This window comes from Asterias rubens, chromosome 17, assembly GCF_902459465.1.
Source record: "Asterias rubens chromosome 17, eAstRub1.3, whole genome shotgun sequence".
Lineage (NCBI taxonomy): Eukaryota > Metazoa > Echinodermata > Asteroidea > Forcipulatida > Asteriidae > Asterias > Asterias rubens.
The window spans coordinates 9,574,495-9,592,464 of record NC_047078.1 but is presented as its reverse complement, the minus strand read 5'-3'; the positions used below and the strand labels follow the sequence as shown (position 1 = coordinate 9,592,464).

Genomic DNA, 17,970 nt, shown 5'->3' with positions numbered 1-17,970 from the left:
GTATAACATATTGAGAAACAGCTCCCTCTGAAGTAATGTAGTTTTCGAGAAAGAAGTAATTTTCCACGAATTTGATTTTGAGACCTCAGATTTGAAGCATCTGAAAGCACACAACTACGTATGACCATAGAGTAAGGATGGTGTGACAAGGGTGTTTTTTTTTTCATTAATATCTCGCAACATCGATGACCGTTTGAGCTCAACTTTTCACAGGTTTGTTGTTTGATGCATATGTTGAGATACAGCAAGTGAGAAGACTGGTCTTTGACAATTACTTATAGTGTCCAGTGTCTTTAACAAGCAACTTGACACCGTGGGTTAAAAGTGAAAAGTAGAAAAAGAAAAGAATGACATAAAAACAAGTTCTTATATAACAGCTTTAACTTCCTACATATAGACCTTTCCACAATCCCATAACTGTTGAATGAGATCTAGCTAGCATCAAACTTGATCCCTAGCATGCACCTCTTCACCGCCTAACGCACACATACTGGGAATTTCCGAGGTCTATGATGAGCAAACAAGCACAAACAACACCCTAAATAGACCTTATGCAGTGACGTCATCCAGCCACGACCTTAGAGGAAAATAGTGACGAAACAATCAAAACGCACAAATTTGTATGCACGGCTCACAGGATTGGTCAGTGAACAACCTCCTTTTGACCTCTAGGTGAGGGCGCCCTACTGAAATTGTGCAGGTCTATGAGGTCATTGGCTGCGAAATGTCCGTGGTACTTAAGACTGGTCGTCTGTCTTTATCCACACTGCTCTTATAGGCCGAATGATTTCACTAGGAAAACATGCATTTACACAAGCTTTCCATATAATATCGAAGTCTTATACAGCGCAAGTGTCTACCAAATAAGGTACTCAATGTGCTGAGTATATACAAACTTTCAAAAAGATAGGTAATATTGCAGTGATGAACTCTGAGACCCAATTATGTAGCACCTTATAAGGGTTTACAAGGTGCTACGGCGCATACAACAGCCACAGCCAGGAACACCGGGAACATATCTGTGGATTGATTGGTCCAAGGTAATTTTTTGTTTCAGGTTGCACTTCCAATTGTCTGAATGCAGCATTGTTTTATTCACTTTTCAGTATGTGTAGGTCTACATCTATGTGTGAATTAACTGCGAATCTTCATGTGTAATGAATGGGAGGACAAAGGTACCTCTGGCAGCGTCCAGACTGGCAGGTACCTCGTCCAGACTGGCAGGCATCTGGCGTTATTCATGAGCCTCAAAGTGAGACGTCAGATGTTCAAGATAGTTGTTTGAAAACGTTTCAATAGTTTGATCGCAGCGATAGAGGATTATTCAAAAAATAATGTTGAGTTGCTGATAATACTGATTCCTTCATGGCGGTGAAGTCTCATCATGACCCCTTGTAGCCTAGTCCATTTAGACAAAAGGGGTGAGCGGCGGTACTTTCGTGGTGATGTGTGCCAGCTTTGCTTTAATCTTCATGAAGTGTCGCTTGAACTCCAGACCATCTCCCTGTAAAAATAAAATGATGGATTCTTGAAATTGCAACAAACACTGCAACCTCACTCTTTTCTCTGCTCCAGTGAAATGCATTTTGAAAGAGTAACATCTTGTGCTGCACTGCCTTTTGTGGTCAAACAATTACGAGCACAGAACTCAAGCTCAGTGTATAATTTAATAGCCCTGCTTAAAGACACTGGACACTATTGGTAATTACTCAAATAAACTATTAGCATCAAACCTTACTTGGTAACGAGTAATGGGGAGAGGTTGATAGTATAAAACATTGTGAGCAACGGCTCCCTCTGGAGTAACGTAGTTTTCGAGAACGAAGGAATTTTCCACAAATTTAATTTTTAGACCTCAAATTCGTGGAAAATTACTTCTTTCTCGAAAAACAACTTCACTTCAGAGGGAGCCGTTTCTCACAATGTTTCTTACTATCAACCTCTCCCAATTACTTGTTACCAAGTAAGGTTAGATGCTTATAATTATTTTGAGTAATTACCAAAAGTGTCCACTGCCTTTAAGCACAGCACAACCAAAATTAAGCTTACTAGAATAAGTCAACCATCTAAAATACTTTATTATGTACCAAATGTAACTGGTACCCTGCTTAATTTTGCTTAGCAGAAATTAAGTAAGCAATTATACTTTCTTCTTAAGAAGCTCTATGAAGTTGGACCCTTGTGTCACTATTTCTACGTGATGGCAACAACTTGCAGATGAAAAGTTCTAGAATAGGAAGCCAGAAAGATCTATTCAAGCTGGGTTTCTTATGTTCAAAAATAGAAAATGAACAAAGTAGTGAATGGCCTGCTCTTAGCCCCCAGCAGATTCTTGCTTGAAGGCTAAAAGACAACACAACACACATCAACAGGTGTATAAGTGTAACAGAAGCAGTCAAGTGGAAATAAGTATTGTTTGAAGCTTGGCATGGTGTGGATAAATAGGAAGAAACTATTATACACATATTGACTGGCATTATTCGGTAACTAGTGTACGTCTATTCCCCCGAGGGACTTTGAGTGATCAGAAGAGCGACCTATTTCCCCCGAGGCCTAAGGCCGAGTGAAGTAGGCCCCTCTTCTGGTCACTCACAGGCCCGAGAGGGAATAGACGTACACTAGTTACCGAATAATGCCAGTCAATATGTGTTTTATAACACAGCTCGGTCTTAAATGTGAAATAAGAACAGAAATCTGGAAAAAAAAGGAAGGTCTGAAGTTGCTGTTCACGGTTCAAGTCAAGAGAGGGTGCTGTAACCAGGCACTATTTTCAAAGACTAGTGCCCACTCAAGTACTATTACTCGCAAAACACGGGCGCGCGATCACTAGACTATAGTAGTTCATCCCACGTGACCGCGTTTCAGCCAACCAGAATACAGAACAAGCAAAAGGTGTCTTATAAAAAAATTTCGTAAATTTGCTGGTACAACCATGTGTATATCTCTTTTGAGGAAGTATTGGCTCTCAAAAGAGCCAGTGTGGTCTCGACGTTTCAAACTGTATACTCTGCTCGTCTTCAGGAGAAACATGAATAGAGAGAGAGAGAGAGGCAGAAAGCACACAGAAAAAGCAAGAGGCTCAAAATTAGGGTTAGAATCTTACCTTTGACAATCTGAAATCTATGAGAACTTTGTCGTCCATGTCGTGCAAATGTGCTTTGAAGATTAACTGATTCTTTCGCCGGTCTAGCGATGTGATGGTCACCTGATTTGGAAAGAATATAAATGTGTCAAGAGATGGACAATAGGAGTTCTGTAATATGAGGTAGAGTACGCTCCGTTTCGATCAGTGTTCCTTCAATTTTAAGGACGGTGACCCAGAGAAACTGTCATGCCCTGAGCCACCCACCAATCTCAACTGGGCAACTAGGCCTGGGCGATCAGTGAAGTTTACTACTCGACTAGTTGCGCCTGAAATAGTTGCGACTTCCACACTAGCAGTGAAAATTTTTTAATTCCCAAGATGCATTGCGGCATAATGTTTGCCGCAGGCGAATGTTTGCCGCAGGCGCAATAGCAAGATTCACGATGAAAGGATTGAAGGATTGTGTCACTGACGTCCGATTGTGTTTCGTAAGTGAATTATGTTGTCCTGAATAGCGACACAATGATTTCACCTAGCAGGTAGTTGTGACTATTTTTATACTAGTGGCGCCCTGATTAACCGAGTAGTTGAAAGACGGTAGTCGCGACTTGACTAAGCAATCAATATGAGTATGACGCTAGTCGCACTTGTTGTCCAGGCTTAGGGGTCTACTCCTAATAGTGATTCACGTAATAGGCAGTGAATTTGGGAGGGGGGCTACCTACCTGTCGAGCCGTTGTCTTCTTCCAATTGTAGCCCATTTTCTCCAGCACAGCAGTCAGCTTCTTGATTGCATCATCTGATTTGAGATTTGTGAATACCCTGGTCATCCGTTTGACAAATCTCTGCATTGGGGTCTAGGAGGAGGAGGGGTAGGGGTAAAGGAAAATAAAAGTTACAAGATGATGTGAATTTCAGGTATGAAATAGCACAGATGACTGACCCTTCATAATTAATGACATTCGACACTATTGGTTGATTGTCAAAGAGCAGTCTTCCCACTTGGTGCATCTCAACATATACATAAAATAACAAACCTGTGAAAGTTTGAACTCAATTGGTCGTCAATTGGTCGTAGAAGTTGCGAGGTATTAATGAAAGAATAACACCCTTGTCAGATGAAGTTGTGTGCTTTCAGATGCTTGATTTTGATACCTCAAATTCTAAATCTGAGGTATCAAAATCAAATTCATGGAAAACTTCTTTCTTGAAAACTACGTCACTTAAGAGGGAGCAGTTTCTCACAATGTTTTATACTATCACCCTCTCCCTATTACTCCTTGCCAAGTGAGGTTTAATGATAACAATTATTTTGAGTATTTACCAATAGTGTCCACTGCCTTTAATGAAATTCATTCAACTGTACAAGCCAAATCCCTCCTCAAATCAGATCTCAACCAACTAGAATCGTTCCACATGAGGTGTCAACGATCAATTCTCGGCATCCAGTGGTTCCACTTTGTCAACAACAATGAGGTCATCCAAAGAACATGTCTGCCCCCATTAACCAACTAATTCAACTCGGCCCCTCTGCCTTCTTCGGTCATGTCGCTCGCCTAGCTGACAACATCCCAGCTAAAAAAAACTCTAAGCATCTTTATCAACTCCAGGGGAGGCCTAGCACCAGCTCCTGGCTGGAAGAGACCTAGAGGCCGCCCTTGATCATCCTGGGCCCAACAACTTGGCCGGAATCAACCACATGTGGCTTGAGCCTGTAGGACGTGGACACAGGAGATCAGCGAAACGGACCCTTGCTGTCTCTGCGGTTGATTGATTGATTGATTGATTGATTGATTGATTGATTGTACAAGCCAGCCAGAAGCCCCCGATCATCTTCAGAAACCAAATTGCTCCTTGTGCCCCAAACCTGTCCTACCACTGGTAAAAAAATCTATTAATGTGATTTTGGAGGAATTGCATGGTGAGTTATCGATGTCAATTTGTTTTGCGCCAACACCTTGTGTATATCTTCTTTGCTGTGAACATTATGTTCTTTTGAGAACTTGTGCTACTATTTATTCCACTACTGGGAAGTATATTTTCGGAATTCGGAAGACGTCTCAATTCTAATACGAATTGTCCTGCCTATTAATTGGTACCTGGGCAGAAGGTAGGAAATCGGATGGGACTACTACTTTTGCTTGGTCATTGGTTGATCGAGGGGACTTCTTCCAGGGGTGAGAGTCATTACTAACGAAAAAGTCTGAAACTTGGATACAAATTCAAAAGTATGTTGAAATGATGCCATTTCTACCATTTGGTAACCCCTGGGGTTATAGATTCCAAGGAGCTTTTGGAAACAGTATCCAAAGCACTAGAGAAGTAGACCAATGAGCAGGATTACTTTATTTGTGGAACAAAATATTTTCTTCACCAGGCCGACATAAACAGTCTGAATTCAGCCAAAAGTCTGAACAATCTCATCCCTGTTCTTGTTATTGATTTCAATGCCACGGACTAGGTTCGTATTTGGTCTCAACATTTCGACTAGTCTGCTCTAGTCATCTATAGAAGCACAATTGTTTTTTCTGTGACTCACCTGTGAGCTTCCTGGTGTGCTTTGTATTTGACTACTCAGTAACATTGAGTCAATGTGGACGGGTTGAGAAAAACTCACTCCATGGATGAGTTCTTCAACTGATTCTTTGGTCGTCTCTGGCACTTGGGGGTCGTGGTGGAGTAAATGAGGAATAGGCTGGGAGCTGGAGAAAGGGGCCGGGCTTTCTCTGTAAAAATAAAAGTTCCAAAGATTTCAAAATGAGTTACCCGTGTGCAGAAAGCAACATTGATTTTTCTAACCAAGGCCTGGAATTACAATGATGCCACAGAGGTCATGGCCGCCCACGTGTTGTGGCCGGGCGGATAAGAACACTGGAGTCAAGCTCAGGGGCCGATTTCACAAAGGTCTCAAATTGATCGTAACTTCAAATCAATCGTAGTTGCTAAGTAAAGTGTGATGTCACAATACAAATCTCTATGGTGATACTGAAAATTTGTCTTGCGATGAATTTTATTGCTTTGTGAAATCGGCCCCTGGTGTTTCTGCAAAGTGTGGGTTTGAGTCTCGGTCGTGACACTTGTGAGCTTAAGTAAGACACTTAACCATCATTATTGCATCCTTCGGATGGCACAAAAAGCCATAGGTCCTGTGTTTTGGGTAATGCACATAAAAGAACCCAGTGCACTTATCATAAAGAGAAGGGGTTCGCCCCGGTGTTCCTGGTTTGACTGGCTGCATAATGCGCCACAGCACATGGTGCTATGTAAAGGAATTGGTCTCATGCTTCTCATACTCAAAATGTAGCTGTACACCTCCTTCTAGATAAATAATTCATGTTAAAGCCAATGGACCCTTTCGGTTCAGAAAAAAAAAAAAAAAGTTCACAGATTTACAAATAACTTACAGGGTTTACAGAAGGCAATGGTGAAAGGCATTGAAATATTATTCCATTTCAAAGGCATTGAAATATTATTCCATGAAATGCTTTACTTTTTGAGAAAACAGCAAAACAATATAAATTCTTGTTAACGAGAATTACGGATTTATTTGAAACACATATCATGACACGGCGAAATGCGCGGAAACAAGGGTTGGTTTTTCCGTTGTTTTCTCCCGACTCCGATGACCGATTCAGCCTAAATTTTCACAGGTTTGTTATTTTATATATAAGTTGTGGTACACAAAGTGTGGGCCTTGGACAACACTGTTTACCGAAAGGGTCCAATGGCTTTAAAGCACCTTGAACATCACTTAATGACAGATATGAGCGCTATACAAAAAGCCACTATTGTTATAATTATTAGAATCAGTGAAGGAGGTCGTGCTTTTACCTTCTGATGTTGGAGGTTGGCGATAGATCGTTCCCCGAGCATATCCTCTTGAAGGACCCTGATGAGGTAGGTGAGCTGGACGGTAGTCTGTGTGTTTGCACTGCGTACAATCAATAATCAGTAATCAATCATCAATGTTCAATAGTCAGTGATCAATAACCAATAATCAATAGTCAATAATAAATGATCAATACTCAAAAACCAATAATCAACAACCAATCACCAAAAATCAAACAATTTCTACTGCATCGGACTCAAGTCCTGATGTTTGTATCATTAAAGGAAGGGTTCGAATCCCAGTCATTTTTGTGGCATGTCATGTCTGAGATGTCTAGTTCACCAGACCTAAGCTCTGGTTTTGTCAAAAGCAGAATGTGGGTTCGAATCCCAGTCATGATACTTGTGACATTAAGCAAAGAACTTCAAAACAAATTTGGAAGGTAGTGCATTCTGCTCTACCAGACAGGAGTGGATGATACCTACATGTTTGCCTATATCCTTAGGGACCGTGAAGGGGGTAACCCTATTTCAGCCCCAGGAGTAGGTGGCAACATTCCCCTGGGGGGCAGTTGACTTGGTCAGTAGCCCAAGGCTGTTTAGTGAAGTCCTCACCCTGAAGTGGCCTTCTGGCCTATTGATGAGAGGCGATTGCTCAGTAAAAACAAAAAAACAAAAAACATTGTGTCCTAGTGCGAGGCATTTAACCATAACTGCTTCTCTTAACCCAGGTGTATAAAGGGATTTGGAATATGGAGGATTGGTCTGAAAGTATGCACGATGAATAGGGATAATAATGTTGTCTTGGTATGAAAGGCATACTGGATTACCAACTTACTTTTTCCACTGAACCACCTGTCTTTCTTCATGGTCACTAATGTACATCTCTTTGGCGGGGACTCACAGAGGATTTTCCGTAGCAATGCTATAAGAATAGTCAAAAATCAGATTACATTTTATTTGATTTATTTGTTTTACTATTATAAATATATTTTCAAAATCTACCATGTCAGTTTCCCATGTGGTTTATAAAATATGACATGTATATTTTTGTAACAATGGTACTAAAGATCAAGCGATAAATACAAGAAATAATAACATGAATTGTTTGCGGTACTTTTAGCGCAAATTTCACGCTTTCCAAAAAGCAGAGCCATGACATTGGGCCCTGGCTTACATGTATCAGAGTATTTGTGAGTTATGTTCAGGCAGGACATGCACCTTAGCCCTATCAAGAAACAGTAAAGTATGTTTTTGTTATAACCAGTCGTTGAAACAATCACTAACTTAACTGAACAAGCTTTATTTATACGTGACTGAACTCAACCGCAGCCATTTTGTAAACAACAACAACACTAAACAGTAACAACCAAGAGAGGGCGCTATATAGAAAAGATACTTTGCAAGTTACTACAGTTTTGGTGTTGATGCTTTAGATTCTGGAACATTCTCAGCCCTTTTTTAAGGCAGGGTAACCCTACCAACCAACAACCAGGTTGTGTCATTGGCCGTGTTGTGGCCGAGCAGATAAGCGGACAGGACTCAAGCTCAGGGCCCGATTTAAAAAAGCATGTCAGGCATGAAAACTTGTTAAGCACAGAGAAATATTGCTTAACAGAAACTGGTTACCAGCCAAGATTCCATAAAGTATGCGTTCTTACAACTGGTGCCCCACTAATAATATTTCGCTTAGCAATTAACCTTGCTAAGCAGTATTTTCTGCTTGAAAGCTTTATTAATTATGAACTTTTGCCCTGCTTTTTCTGATAAGGCCGAACAAAAGAATAGTTGTGTTTCCTATTACACTGTGGCAGGAGAATAGGGTAGGTAGGTAGGCAATAACTTTTTTTTTTGCTTAAAGTTTTTATGGCTCTAAAAATTAGGGTAGGCTAATGTTCCGATATTTTTTTTATTTTGCGCACTCAATTGAAAAACTGACCGTGTCAAATTTGTTATGTAAATATCAATAGTCCCTACATGCAGTACTGTCTATTCACTGATTTGTGAATACATGTATCTGACTTAATAGACCTTATGCATTGACGTCATCCAGCCGCCATCTTTGAGGTCAAACGGTGACGAAATAATCGAAACGCACATAGATTGGCCAATGAACAACCTCCTTTTGACCTCAATGCGGGGGTGCCGTACTGAAATGACGTCATGTGCATAAGGTCTATTAACACCCGTTGAAATTGGATGGTTTGAGTACAAATACAAACACAAGAACATGTAACCATTCTTTCAAGAACAAATAACATGTTTTTATTGCAGTTTTTATGTAAAAGTAAATGAATAAATATAAATATGTGAGGTTTGTGGAGACACCATGCTAGATCCCTTGCAGCAATGCGAAGACTCCCCCTGTCCCCAGCTGTGCCGCCATGATGCTGCAGCGAAAAACACTATTTATTTTTACATGCGGTGCCGTGACACACACAGTACACGGCATGCACAAACACACGCCGCACGTACACACATAGTACATGTTTGGTTTAGATGTACATGTTTATGTATATGTACATACTCATGTACAGCACATGCATGCAACGAAAGGAGTTGAGAAGTCTCGATCGATTGCGTCTCGGTGGGGCACCATGCTTGTGTTGACCCTTGTCAAACATTTTCAAAAACACTTTCCTCATTTATATTAATGTATTCTTAAGTCATAAAAACAAAATTGCAAAAAATAACTTTTCAGAAATTGCAATGCTTGACCCCCAACTTTATCTGCAAATAAACGGAGTGACAAATTTCTGAAAACACCCCTGCACTCCTTTTTCGACGAGCCCAAGTACGTCACAGAACCGCGCAAAAAAAGTAATCACGCAAGTTCAAAATTCCAATGCGCAATGTTGGAAATGTGCACATTCTCGCAGGTAAAATGTTTTAATTTGCATAGGCACGTCTTCAATTTGCGCAAGTGTTGCAAGCACACTTCTAGAATATATAAACACAACAACTGAATTTGTCGAGAAGGTCCTGGTGCGTGTGGTGTGTGTGTGTGGACGGACGAAATCATAACGATCCGAAGGACGGGACGACACGCGGCGTGCCGGTGGGTACGTACGATTGAAGTGACCAAGGTACGAAATGACAAAGGTTCCAAGTGTCTGACAATCTTGTTTGGATGAATAAAAAATATAGGAAAAAACATAGAAACATACCAGGACGATGTGCACAAAAATGAGGTTTAGGGTCGGCACCATAATATTTTATTTTATACGTTTTTTTTAAATAAAAAGATACAGGGTCGGCGTGATTTTCTAGGGACGGTCGGGTAACCGAAAACACAAAAATTATTTTGTTCAGCCTAAGTAGATTGAGTGTTTGTGTATTACTTTTTTTTTTCCAGTTATACCTTCATCTTGTGGAATGTACCTTTTAATGAATTGTAGCAACTTTTTCAGTGTAAATTGTAATAAAACAAATAAAAATATATAAATAAAAGCCTGCTTACCTAACGGCAATGGATCAATCTTCTTCCATGGTGATAGGTGCATTTTCTTGTCCAGCCAATCAGAAAACTCTCGGCAGCTATAAGTAGGCTCATCCCAGGGAAGCTCTGTTATTAAAACAAGACAATTTCATCGGCCAGATGCTTTAAGGCCATTAAAGGCAATGAAAACCTTTTGGTAATTGTTAAAGACCAGTATTCTCACTTGGTGTATCCCAACAACATGCATAAAATATTCAATCTGTGAAAATTTTGACTCAATTGGTCATCAAAGTTGCAAGAGATTAATGAAGGGTATTAAACACAATGGCATTTTACACCACTTTAATGCAAGATTAGAGATTTTTACTCAAATTCACTATCTATTGGAAAACAAGTGAATCACAAAACTGTTTTTTTGACCTTGGTGCCCCTCTTTAGAATTTAAAGGGAATTTATCCAAAGAAACTGGCGTTAATTCATCAAGTTACTCTGGGCCTAACATTCCCTCTGAGAAATATGACGCACCTCCGCCTAGCATAGCAACTAGGATGATTCCACAGGACCAGACGTCTGCCGGCTCAGCGTGGTACTCCTGTTTCTTCAAGACTTCTGGAGCTACGTAAGGGGGAGTACCGCAACATTTCCCAAGAAGTCTCTCTTTACCCTGATGTCTGAAGACAGTGGCAAGACCAAAGTCTGATATCTTTAAGTTATCTGTAAAAAGGGGGAGAAATAAGTTTTATAAAAACTAAATAAACCTCTCCTGTCGTACCATCCTATATCATCTGATTGTGGTTTTGGGTAATAAACTTATAAAAAAGCCTGCAACAATATATCAAGTGGTGAATGCATCTACAGTCAACCCATTATCCTCAACCCTCCTACCGTCTTTCCATTCAATATCATCCAATGTGGTGTTGAGTGATAAACCATGAAAAGCCTGCAATATTACATCAAGTGGTGAATGCATCTACAGTCAACCCTCCTACTGTCTCACCATTCAATTTCATCCATTGTGGCTCTATGTGATAGACAACAGTTTACAAGGTGCCTATGGGGGTTAGGGATTGGGTCCTTACCATTATCATTCAAGAGCAGGTTTTCTGGCTTCAGATCTCTGTGAGTGACCCCCTTCATATGGAGGTATTCGACTCCGCCCATCAATTGACCGAAGTATCGGTGAGCCTGCGCAGGTGACATTCCTTCATCGGGTTCTGAAACACAAATTTAAAAAAATAATTTTATGAAATATTTAAATTGGCTTACTTCTTGTCAGCTCAGAGCTACAGGGTGGTTAACTGTACTGCAGTTTTTGGGTTCCGAAAAATATTTTGGAGCTCCTGATAAATAGGGTGAACTGATAAGGAGAGTATTAATTTTTGTTTTTTTTACCCATATACACCGATGTGTGTAGCACTGTATACTCAGTACTTACCAGAGTCCTGTGAAAAAAAATCACATAGGCATTTTACTCGGATGGGATTCGAACCCACGGCCTTTGCAACTCTAGAGCAGTGTCATACCAACTAAACCACCAAGATTGTCCGGTAGCTAGAGGCAGTTCGAACCTATGTTTTTAGCAGCGGGTACTGCAAACGATTTAAAGGAGAGGTTTCCAAAAGGACATTGAACTGCTTGGCAAAAAGAATCAATCTCTTTCTAAAATTAAATTTGTGTGTGGATTTTAATTTATTGTCAAGTTTATACACATTTTTTTCTTTTAATGCCTTCACAAATTTGAAATTGTAATTACCGCCTTACTGCACTGACCCAAAGATAAGGGATTCCTATTCAGTATCAAGAAAATAAACAACAGTCAGGTCTTACACGGCACTTTATCTACTGGTGTCTCGGGTGTCTTGAAGCACTTTTGTTTCATCTCCCAAAGTGAACCACATAAAAAGCAAAGGGCACGACAGCAATTGCTGTGGGTTATGTGAGTTGTTTCGACAATTGCTTTCATTGGGTAATCACTGAAGTTATGAGCTAAGCAAAGAAGGCTTGAACAGAACCATTCAGACCTTGATTCTGATGCACTTGACCGCTCGGGCACGACACCAATTTCATAGAGCTGCTTAAGCAAAAAATTTGCTTAAGCACGAAAATAGCTCGCTTATTTTAAACATGTTACTGGCCAAAATATTATACGATATACATTGCTTGTGACTGGTATTTAGCTGTTGTTTACTTAGCATAACAATTGAGTGGAGTCTTGGCTGGTAATCTGATTTTACTAAGCAAGGATTTTTTTGCTTAAGCAAAATTTTGTGCTTAAGCAGCTCTATGAAATTGGGCCCTTTACTGTTACAACCAGCAGTTGTGGAAACATTTACTCAATGAACTCGACTAGCTTTATTTGTACAAGACTGAACTCAACAACAGCCATTTGGTAACACAACAATAAATAGAGACTTTGCAAGTTACTACACCTACCGATTCTGTCAAACAGTTCTCCCCCACTCATGTATTCCAGGAAGAGGTACTGAATGGTTCCTTCTTTACGCGAGCCGTAAAACCTTACAATGTGCTCATCGTTCAACATCCTATGAATGCATACCTAAGAAATAATGAAAAAATAGATGTAGCTGTCACAAACTGCTTATAGCTGGGTCACACCGAAACTTTTGAAGCGGCCTAAAAAAACGTACGATGGGTTTGGTCTTGCTAGAATGTATAGCTTTGGCTGTCTACAATGGGACCCTACAATGTTGTTTAGTTAAGTTCTGGAAATGAGTTCAGTCTGAAATTGCTACAAACGGACCGGTCTGTGTGCACATGTACATGTACATCCAAATGACTCCGACCACACCACATCTAGCTTGTCCCTAGGAGTACAAGCCAAGTATGGCACTTCCCATTGAAGTACGTCCTTCTTTTTTAAATATGTTGCCACTCCGTCTAGTTGCAAAATGAGGTCGACCAATTTGTTTAGCAGGCTAAAAGTTCTGTAGTACAGTTCTGGAGTACCATTCCCGTAAAAAGTTGCTGCTATGTCCATTCCATTTGCATACAGTTTAAAGGAACATGTTGCCTTGGATCGGTCGAGTTGGTCTTTGAAAAGCATTTGTAACCGTTTGTTATAAAATGCATATGGGTAGAAAGATATTGTAAAAGTAGAACATAATGATCCACACAAACATGCCTCGAAACTGCACGGTTTTCCTTTTACCTCGTCGACTAACACGGTCGGCCATTTATGGGAGTCAAATTTTTGACTCCCATAAATGGCCGACCGTGTTAGTTCGCAACGGTTTCAAACGCTTTTTATAGACCAACTCGTCTGATCCAAGGCAACATGTTCCTTTAAGCCTGTCTGGCTACATTTTTTCATAATTTTCAGTGAGAACAAATTTGATGCGATGGGAGCTTCAGCAACCTAAAATGCAAATAGTGAACTGTCTTATGTTTAGAAACTAGTAGAGTCTTTCTCAAAAGCTACAATGACAACACTTCAAGGCTTGCAAAAGCTGTTTTTTTTGTTTACCTCCTTTCTGACGTTTTCTGCAGCACCCTGTGCTTTATCAAGACTTAATATTTTAACTGCCACAGCCTCCTGAGTGCTTTGGTTGACAGCTAGTTTCACTCTGTACAGAGAAATATAAATAAGTAATCATTATTCTTCAAAGTGTCAAGTTCTAGCTAAACCAATTTTAGTGGTGGGCTTTAAATCAAATTTTTTCGAAGTCCACCAAGGTTAAGTGGATCAGCAAAATTATTCTTGTTTAATTATTGGGCCTTTATAGATGAAGTGCAAGCTTCAGACGTGTACGCTTGATGCATAGTTTCCAAAGTGTTTATGTTATGGGGCCATGAAATAAGTTTTGACTTTGTTCTTTCTCAGTGACTTTTTCTCAGATCAATGAACAGTGGACAATATTTTGATTTAGTCTGGGAGAAATCTGTGAGGGGGTGGGTGGCACAGTGTACTTTGTTTAGAGGGCTGGGCAAAAATTATGAGTGCTGGGCAAAAATTATGAGTGCTGGGCAAAAATTGTGACTCCTGCAGCCGATTTCACCAAACTTTATGCAACTGCGTAAGTCCACTTGCGCAACGTTAATGGCGCAACTTATGCCATAAACGTTGCGCAAGTGGACTTACGCAGTTGCGTAAAGTATCATGAAATCGGCTCCTGGGGTGGGTCCCCCCAGCAACGCCCCTCGTGGCTACAACAACACTGGTGTGAAGGGGGGCCAGAACTTCTGACCAATGAAGGTTTATATCACACCCATTGCTGCAATGGGCTGATCAATCAGAACCGCAGATTTCAAAGTTTGCTTGTAGATAATTTAAGTTACTTGGACTACATACTTACTCGCCATATGCCCCCTCGCCTAACGTCTGCACAAAGTCCCAGCCCTCTACAAATGGGGTGATCATCCTGCCTGCTGGTAGAGTGTGATAATTACCCACACATTCTGCAAATAGTTACCCCAAAAAGAGACAATTGATATAGTACACTTATAAAAGTTGCCGGTGGTAGGTGGCCGGAGGTAGACGGAGGAAGCAACATACTCCTTACGACACTGAAACTATTATTATAATAATAACTGGATTTATAGACGATGTGACCTGTGACATCACATGTATACAAAAGAGCCACAGAGCCAGGTACGCTATTATTAGGGATGTCAGTTGAAATTATAATGTTTTTTTTTTTGCTTTGCAATGTGGCTATAATGAAAGAACACAGTGATAGGAGTTGTTAGGTGGTAGTTTGAAGAAAATCGGTCAAGGGATTCCAAAGTTATGATTAATTTACAGGTCAAGTTCAACAAGGCCGTTGCTAATAGCAACTAACGTAAACAATAAACAAACAAATAACAATGTTATCAGGGTCCTAATTAACAAACTAAGGTTTCAAGTCGCACAAAACCTAAATATATTACTTCCTTGCAAAAAGTTTTATGAGAATAGAAGAAATAAAACAATTTGATTGCTAGGAATTTAAATTAACAAGTTTTAAAGAAAGACCTAAAGTCCCGAGGGATTAGTGAAAGGTGTGAATATTGACTTTTCACTGCTTTTTAAACAAACAAACAAACATTGAACAAACCCATGTTTTCAAAGGAACATATCTCAAAAAGTAAATGTCTGACAATGTTCATTTTTGGAGCACTAATAGAAAAGTCAGGTGCCTCAAAAGAAAATAAAGAACAACAATAACAATCCATTATCTTATTTATTGTTTGTTTTTTAAATATGCAAATTATGCCTAATTGCGGGTAATTTGATCCCGGTTTTATAAATAAACAATGAATAAACTTGTGTTTTCAAAAGGGAATATCTCAAAAAGTAAATGTCTGACTACCTTCATTTTTGGAGCAGGAATAGGAAAGTGAGATTCATTTCAGATAATTTAACAAAAAAACAAAAAAAACCATTATGCTGTTTATTGTTTTGTTTCTTAAATATGCAAATTATGCATAATTGGTGGTTATTTGAATCCCGTTCTATAATAAACTCACGTTTTCAAAAAGGAATATCTCAAAAAGTAAATATGTCACCACCTTCATTTTTGGACCAGGAATAGGAAAGCAAGATACCTTTAGGATATGTATGCAAAAACAATATCCACCAACTAATTTGTTAATTAATTAAATTTGTTATTTTTTTTAAATATGCAAATTAGGTGTAATTGTTGTTTCAAGAATTTTCATCAAAATAAGGGCAGTTGTTGTAGAAAATATGTGTTAAACTTAAAGTTATTTATTAATAAAAGTAAATGTTAATTAAAAATCAAAGAAAAACTGAACTGTGTTTAATTTGCTCCAACTTACAGACTGATAATTGTTTTATACAGAAGCTAGGTTGTGCACTGACTCTACTGGACGTTTCAGTTAAAGTTTAGTAAAATTGAAAAAAAAAATGAGAACTGAATTCTGAAAACCGAACACTAATGACACTGAAAGAGTATAAAAATCAACTCAAAAGTTTGTTTTTCGAAGATAATATGAATACACTCTATAAACAACCAAAATTTCTCTAGAAACAATTTAAAATTCCCGCTGTTATTCTTCAATTTTGGTAAACAATACTTGCGACACTTTCCACACGTCCGATCTTAACCTTGGAAACGTCAACAATGCACACTCAAGCCCGATGGTCGGGCGTCGGAAATCTTGACGCGCGATCATAAAAAGACATGGTTTTTAGGCCTCAGTCTTAGGATTGCGCGCAAGTCTTCCGTCGCGCGACCATCGCGCGACCGACTATAAACCGGCCTTCTCACGGGGGACGCGGCGCTGTAGTCTCCATTTTGCAAAACCATTGCGCAGCATACAATAGTCTGGTTTCGGCCCAATGACGTCACCCCGTAAACAGCTTTGCCGTGTGCTGCATGCGTTACTCTTTATAAGAGGTGGAAACCAGACAACTAGCTGTATACACAACCTCTGTACCGGATAGGTGCATAAAACTTGAGCAACCCCTCGTGTTGATTGCGCTTTCATCGGAAACTGCCTCGTTCTTGAACTTTGACACTGCTGTCATTCGTTAGATCACGAATGGGGCTTTCCAACGGTATGCAACTGTATCGCGGGCTGACAGGCTTTCATTGCGTTTAATCAAACGCTACATTTGTTCGGTGTTTTATTAATTCAAGATCATGTTTATCGCCCTGACCCGGGTTAAATATGAAAAGATAAACATCTAAGCTTCATTTTAAGGGGAAGTATGACAATATTGGGACATATTTCGTGAGACTACAACCACAACGAAAAACTTCATCACGCTCGGAAACAAAAAGTTAATAAATCGACGGGACGCAGAAAAGCGATGTTTTCAGCGCAAAGTACGGATTTAAATTGCCCTATTCTAGAAAACTAAAATTATAGTAAGTGTCAAATTCAATCAAGTACTACATCAAAGTGGTCTTAATACATTCATTTTGTTAAAAAAAATTTTATTCTCCTCCATTTTGTTAAAATAATTTTTGGAAGATGAAACATTGACACTGGACGTGAAAAAGTTCGCCATTTTTACGCGTGTCACGTGACCCGTTTTGACATCCCTACTATTATTAATAAATTCTTGTTATTTATAATATTATTAATATTAATTAGCATGAATGGGTTCTTAACTTAAACGTCTTGCTACAGTGATTAAGTTTGACTTTCTGGGAGTCCTTAATAATAATAATAATAAATAAACAGCATTTGATAAGGCGCATTATGAATAAAAGATTCCTCTATTATGCGCCTAACAATAAAAACTAAAAAAGGCTAAACAGAAACAAGACCAATTAAAATCATATAGGCAAATAACTAACAAGTCCTTGGCTTCACAACAAGATGAAATAAAATGGGACTTGCACATTTGAGGAGGGGGAAATGACACCTCCCCCTCCCCCTCCCACAGTCACACATGTCACAGAGATTGGTGAATTGAAGCGTGCAACACTTTTTTTCATTCGTTCTCATCAAAATTGTTCACTTACACAGCCGTCACATACACAGGCTCTACGACCGGTAATACTACTGGTCCATACTTTACTAGAAATCAACCTTAACTTACCTTTTTATTGTGGTTTACGTTGTCGAAAAAGTGACGAAACAAGCTTGCAAAATCACTTCAAAAAAATAACACATAATATTATAATGACACATGCACTGTCACCAA

The 17,970-nt window shown here is 39.4% G+C and overlaps 1 protein-coding gene across 1 annotated transcript; it reads right to left on the bottom strand.

The window, feature by feature from the left end:
- Positions 1–937: 937 nt before the first annotated feature.
- Positions 938–17,970, bottom strand: LOC117301590 (serine/threonine-protein kinase Chk1-like). Its single transcript, XM_033785619.1, has 13 exons — positions 17,866–17,970; positions 14,666–14,768; positions 13,837–13,936; positions 12,786–12,909; positions 11,432–11,566; positions 10,878–11,066; positions 10,374–10,478; positions 7,752–7,838; positions 6,917–7,016; positions 5,625–5,811; positions 3,811–3,942; positions 3,104–3,205; positions 938–1,504 (listed from the first exon to the last, which is right to left on the bottom strand). Exons 2-13 carry the CDS (start codon positions 14,728–14,730, stop codon positions 1,409–1,411), a joined length of 1,422 nt encoding a protein of 473 aa, XP_033641510.1. The 5' UTR covers positions 14,731–14,768; positions 17,866–17,970; the 3' UTR covers positions 938–1,408.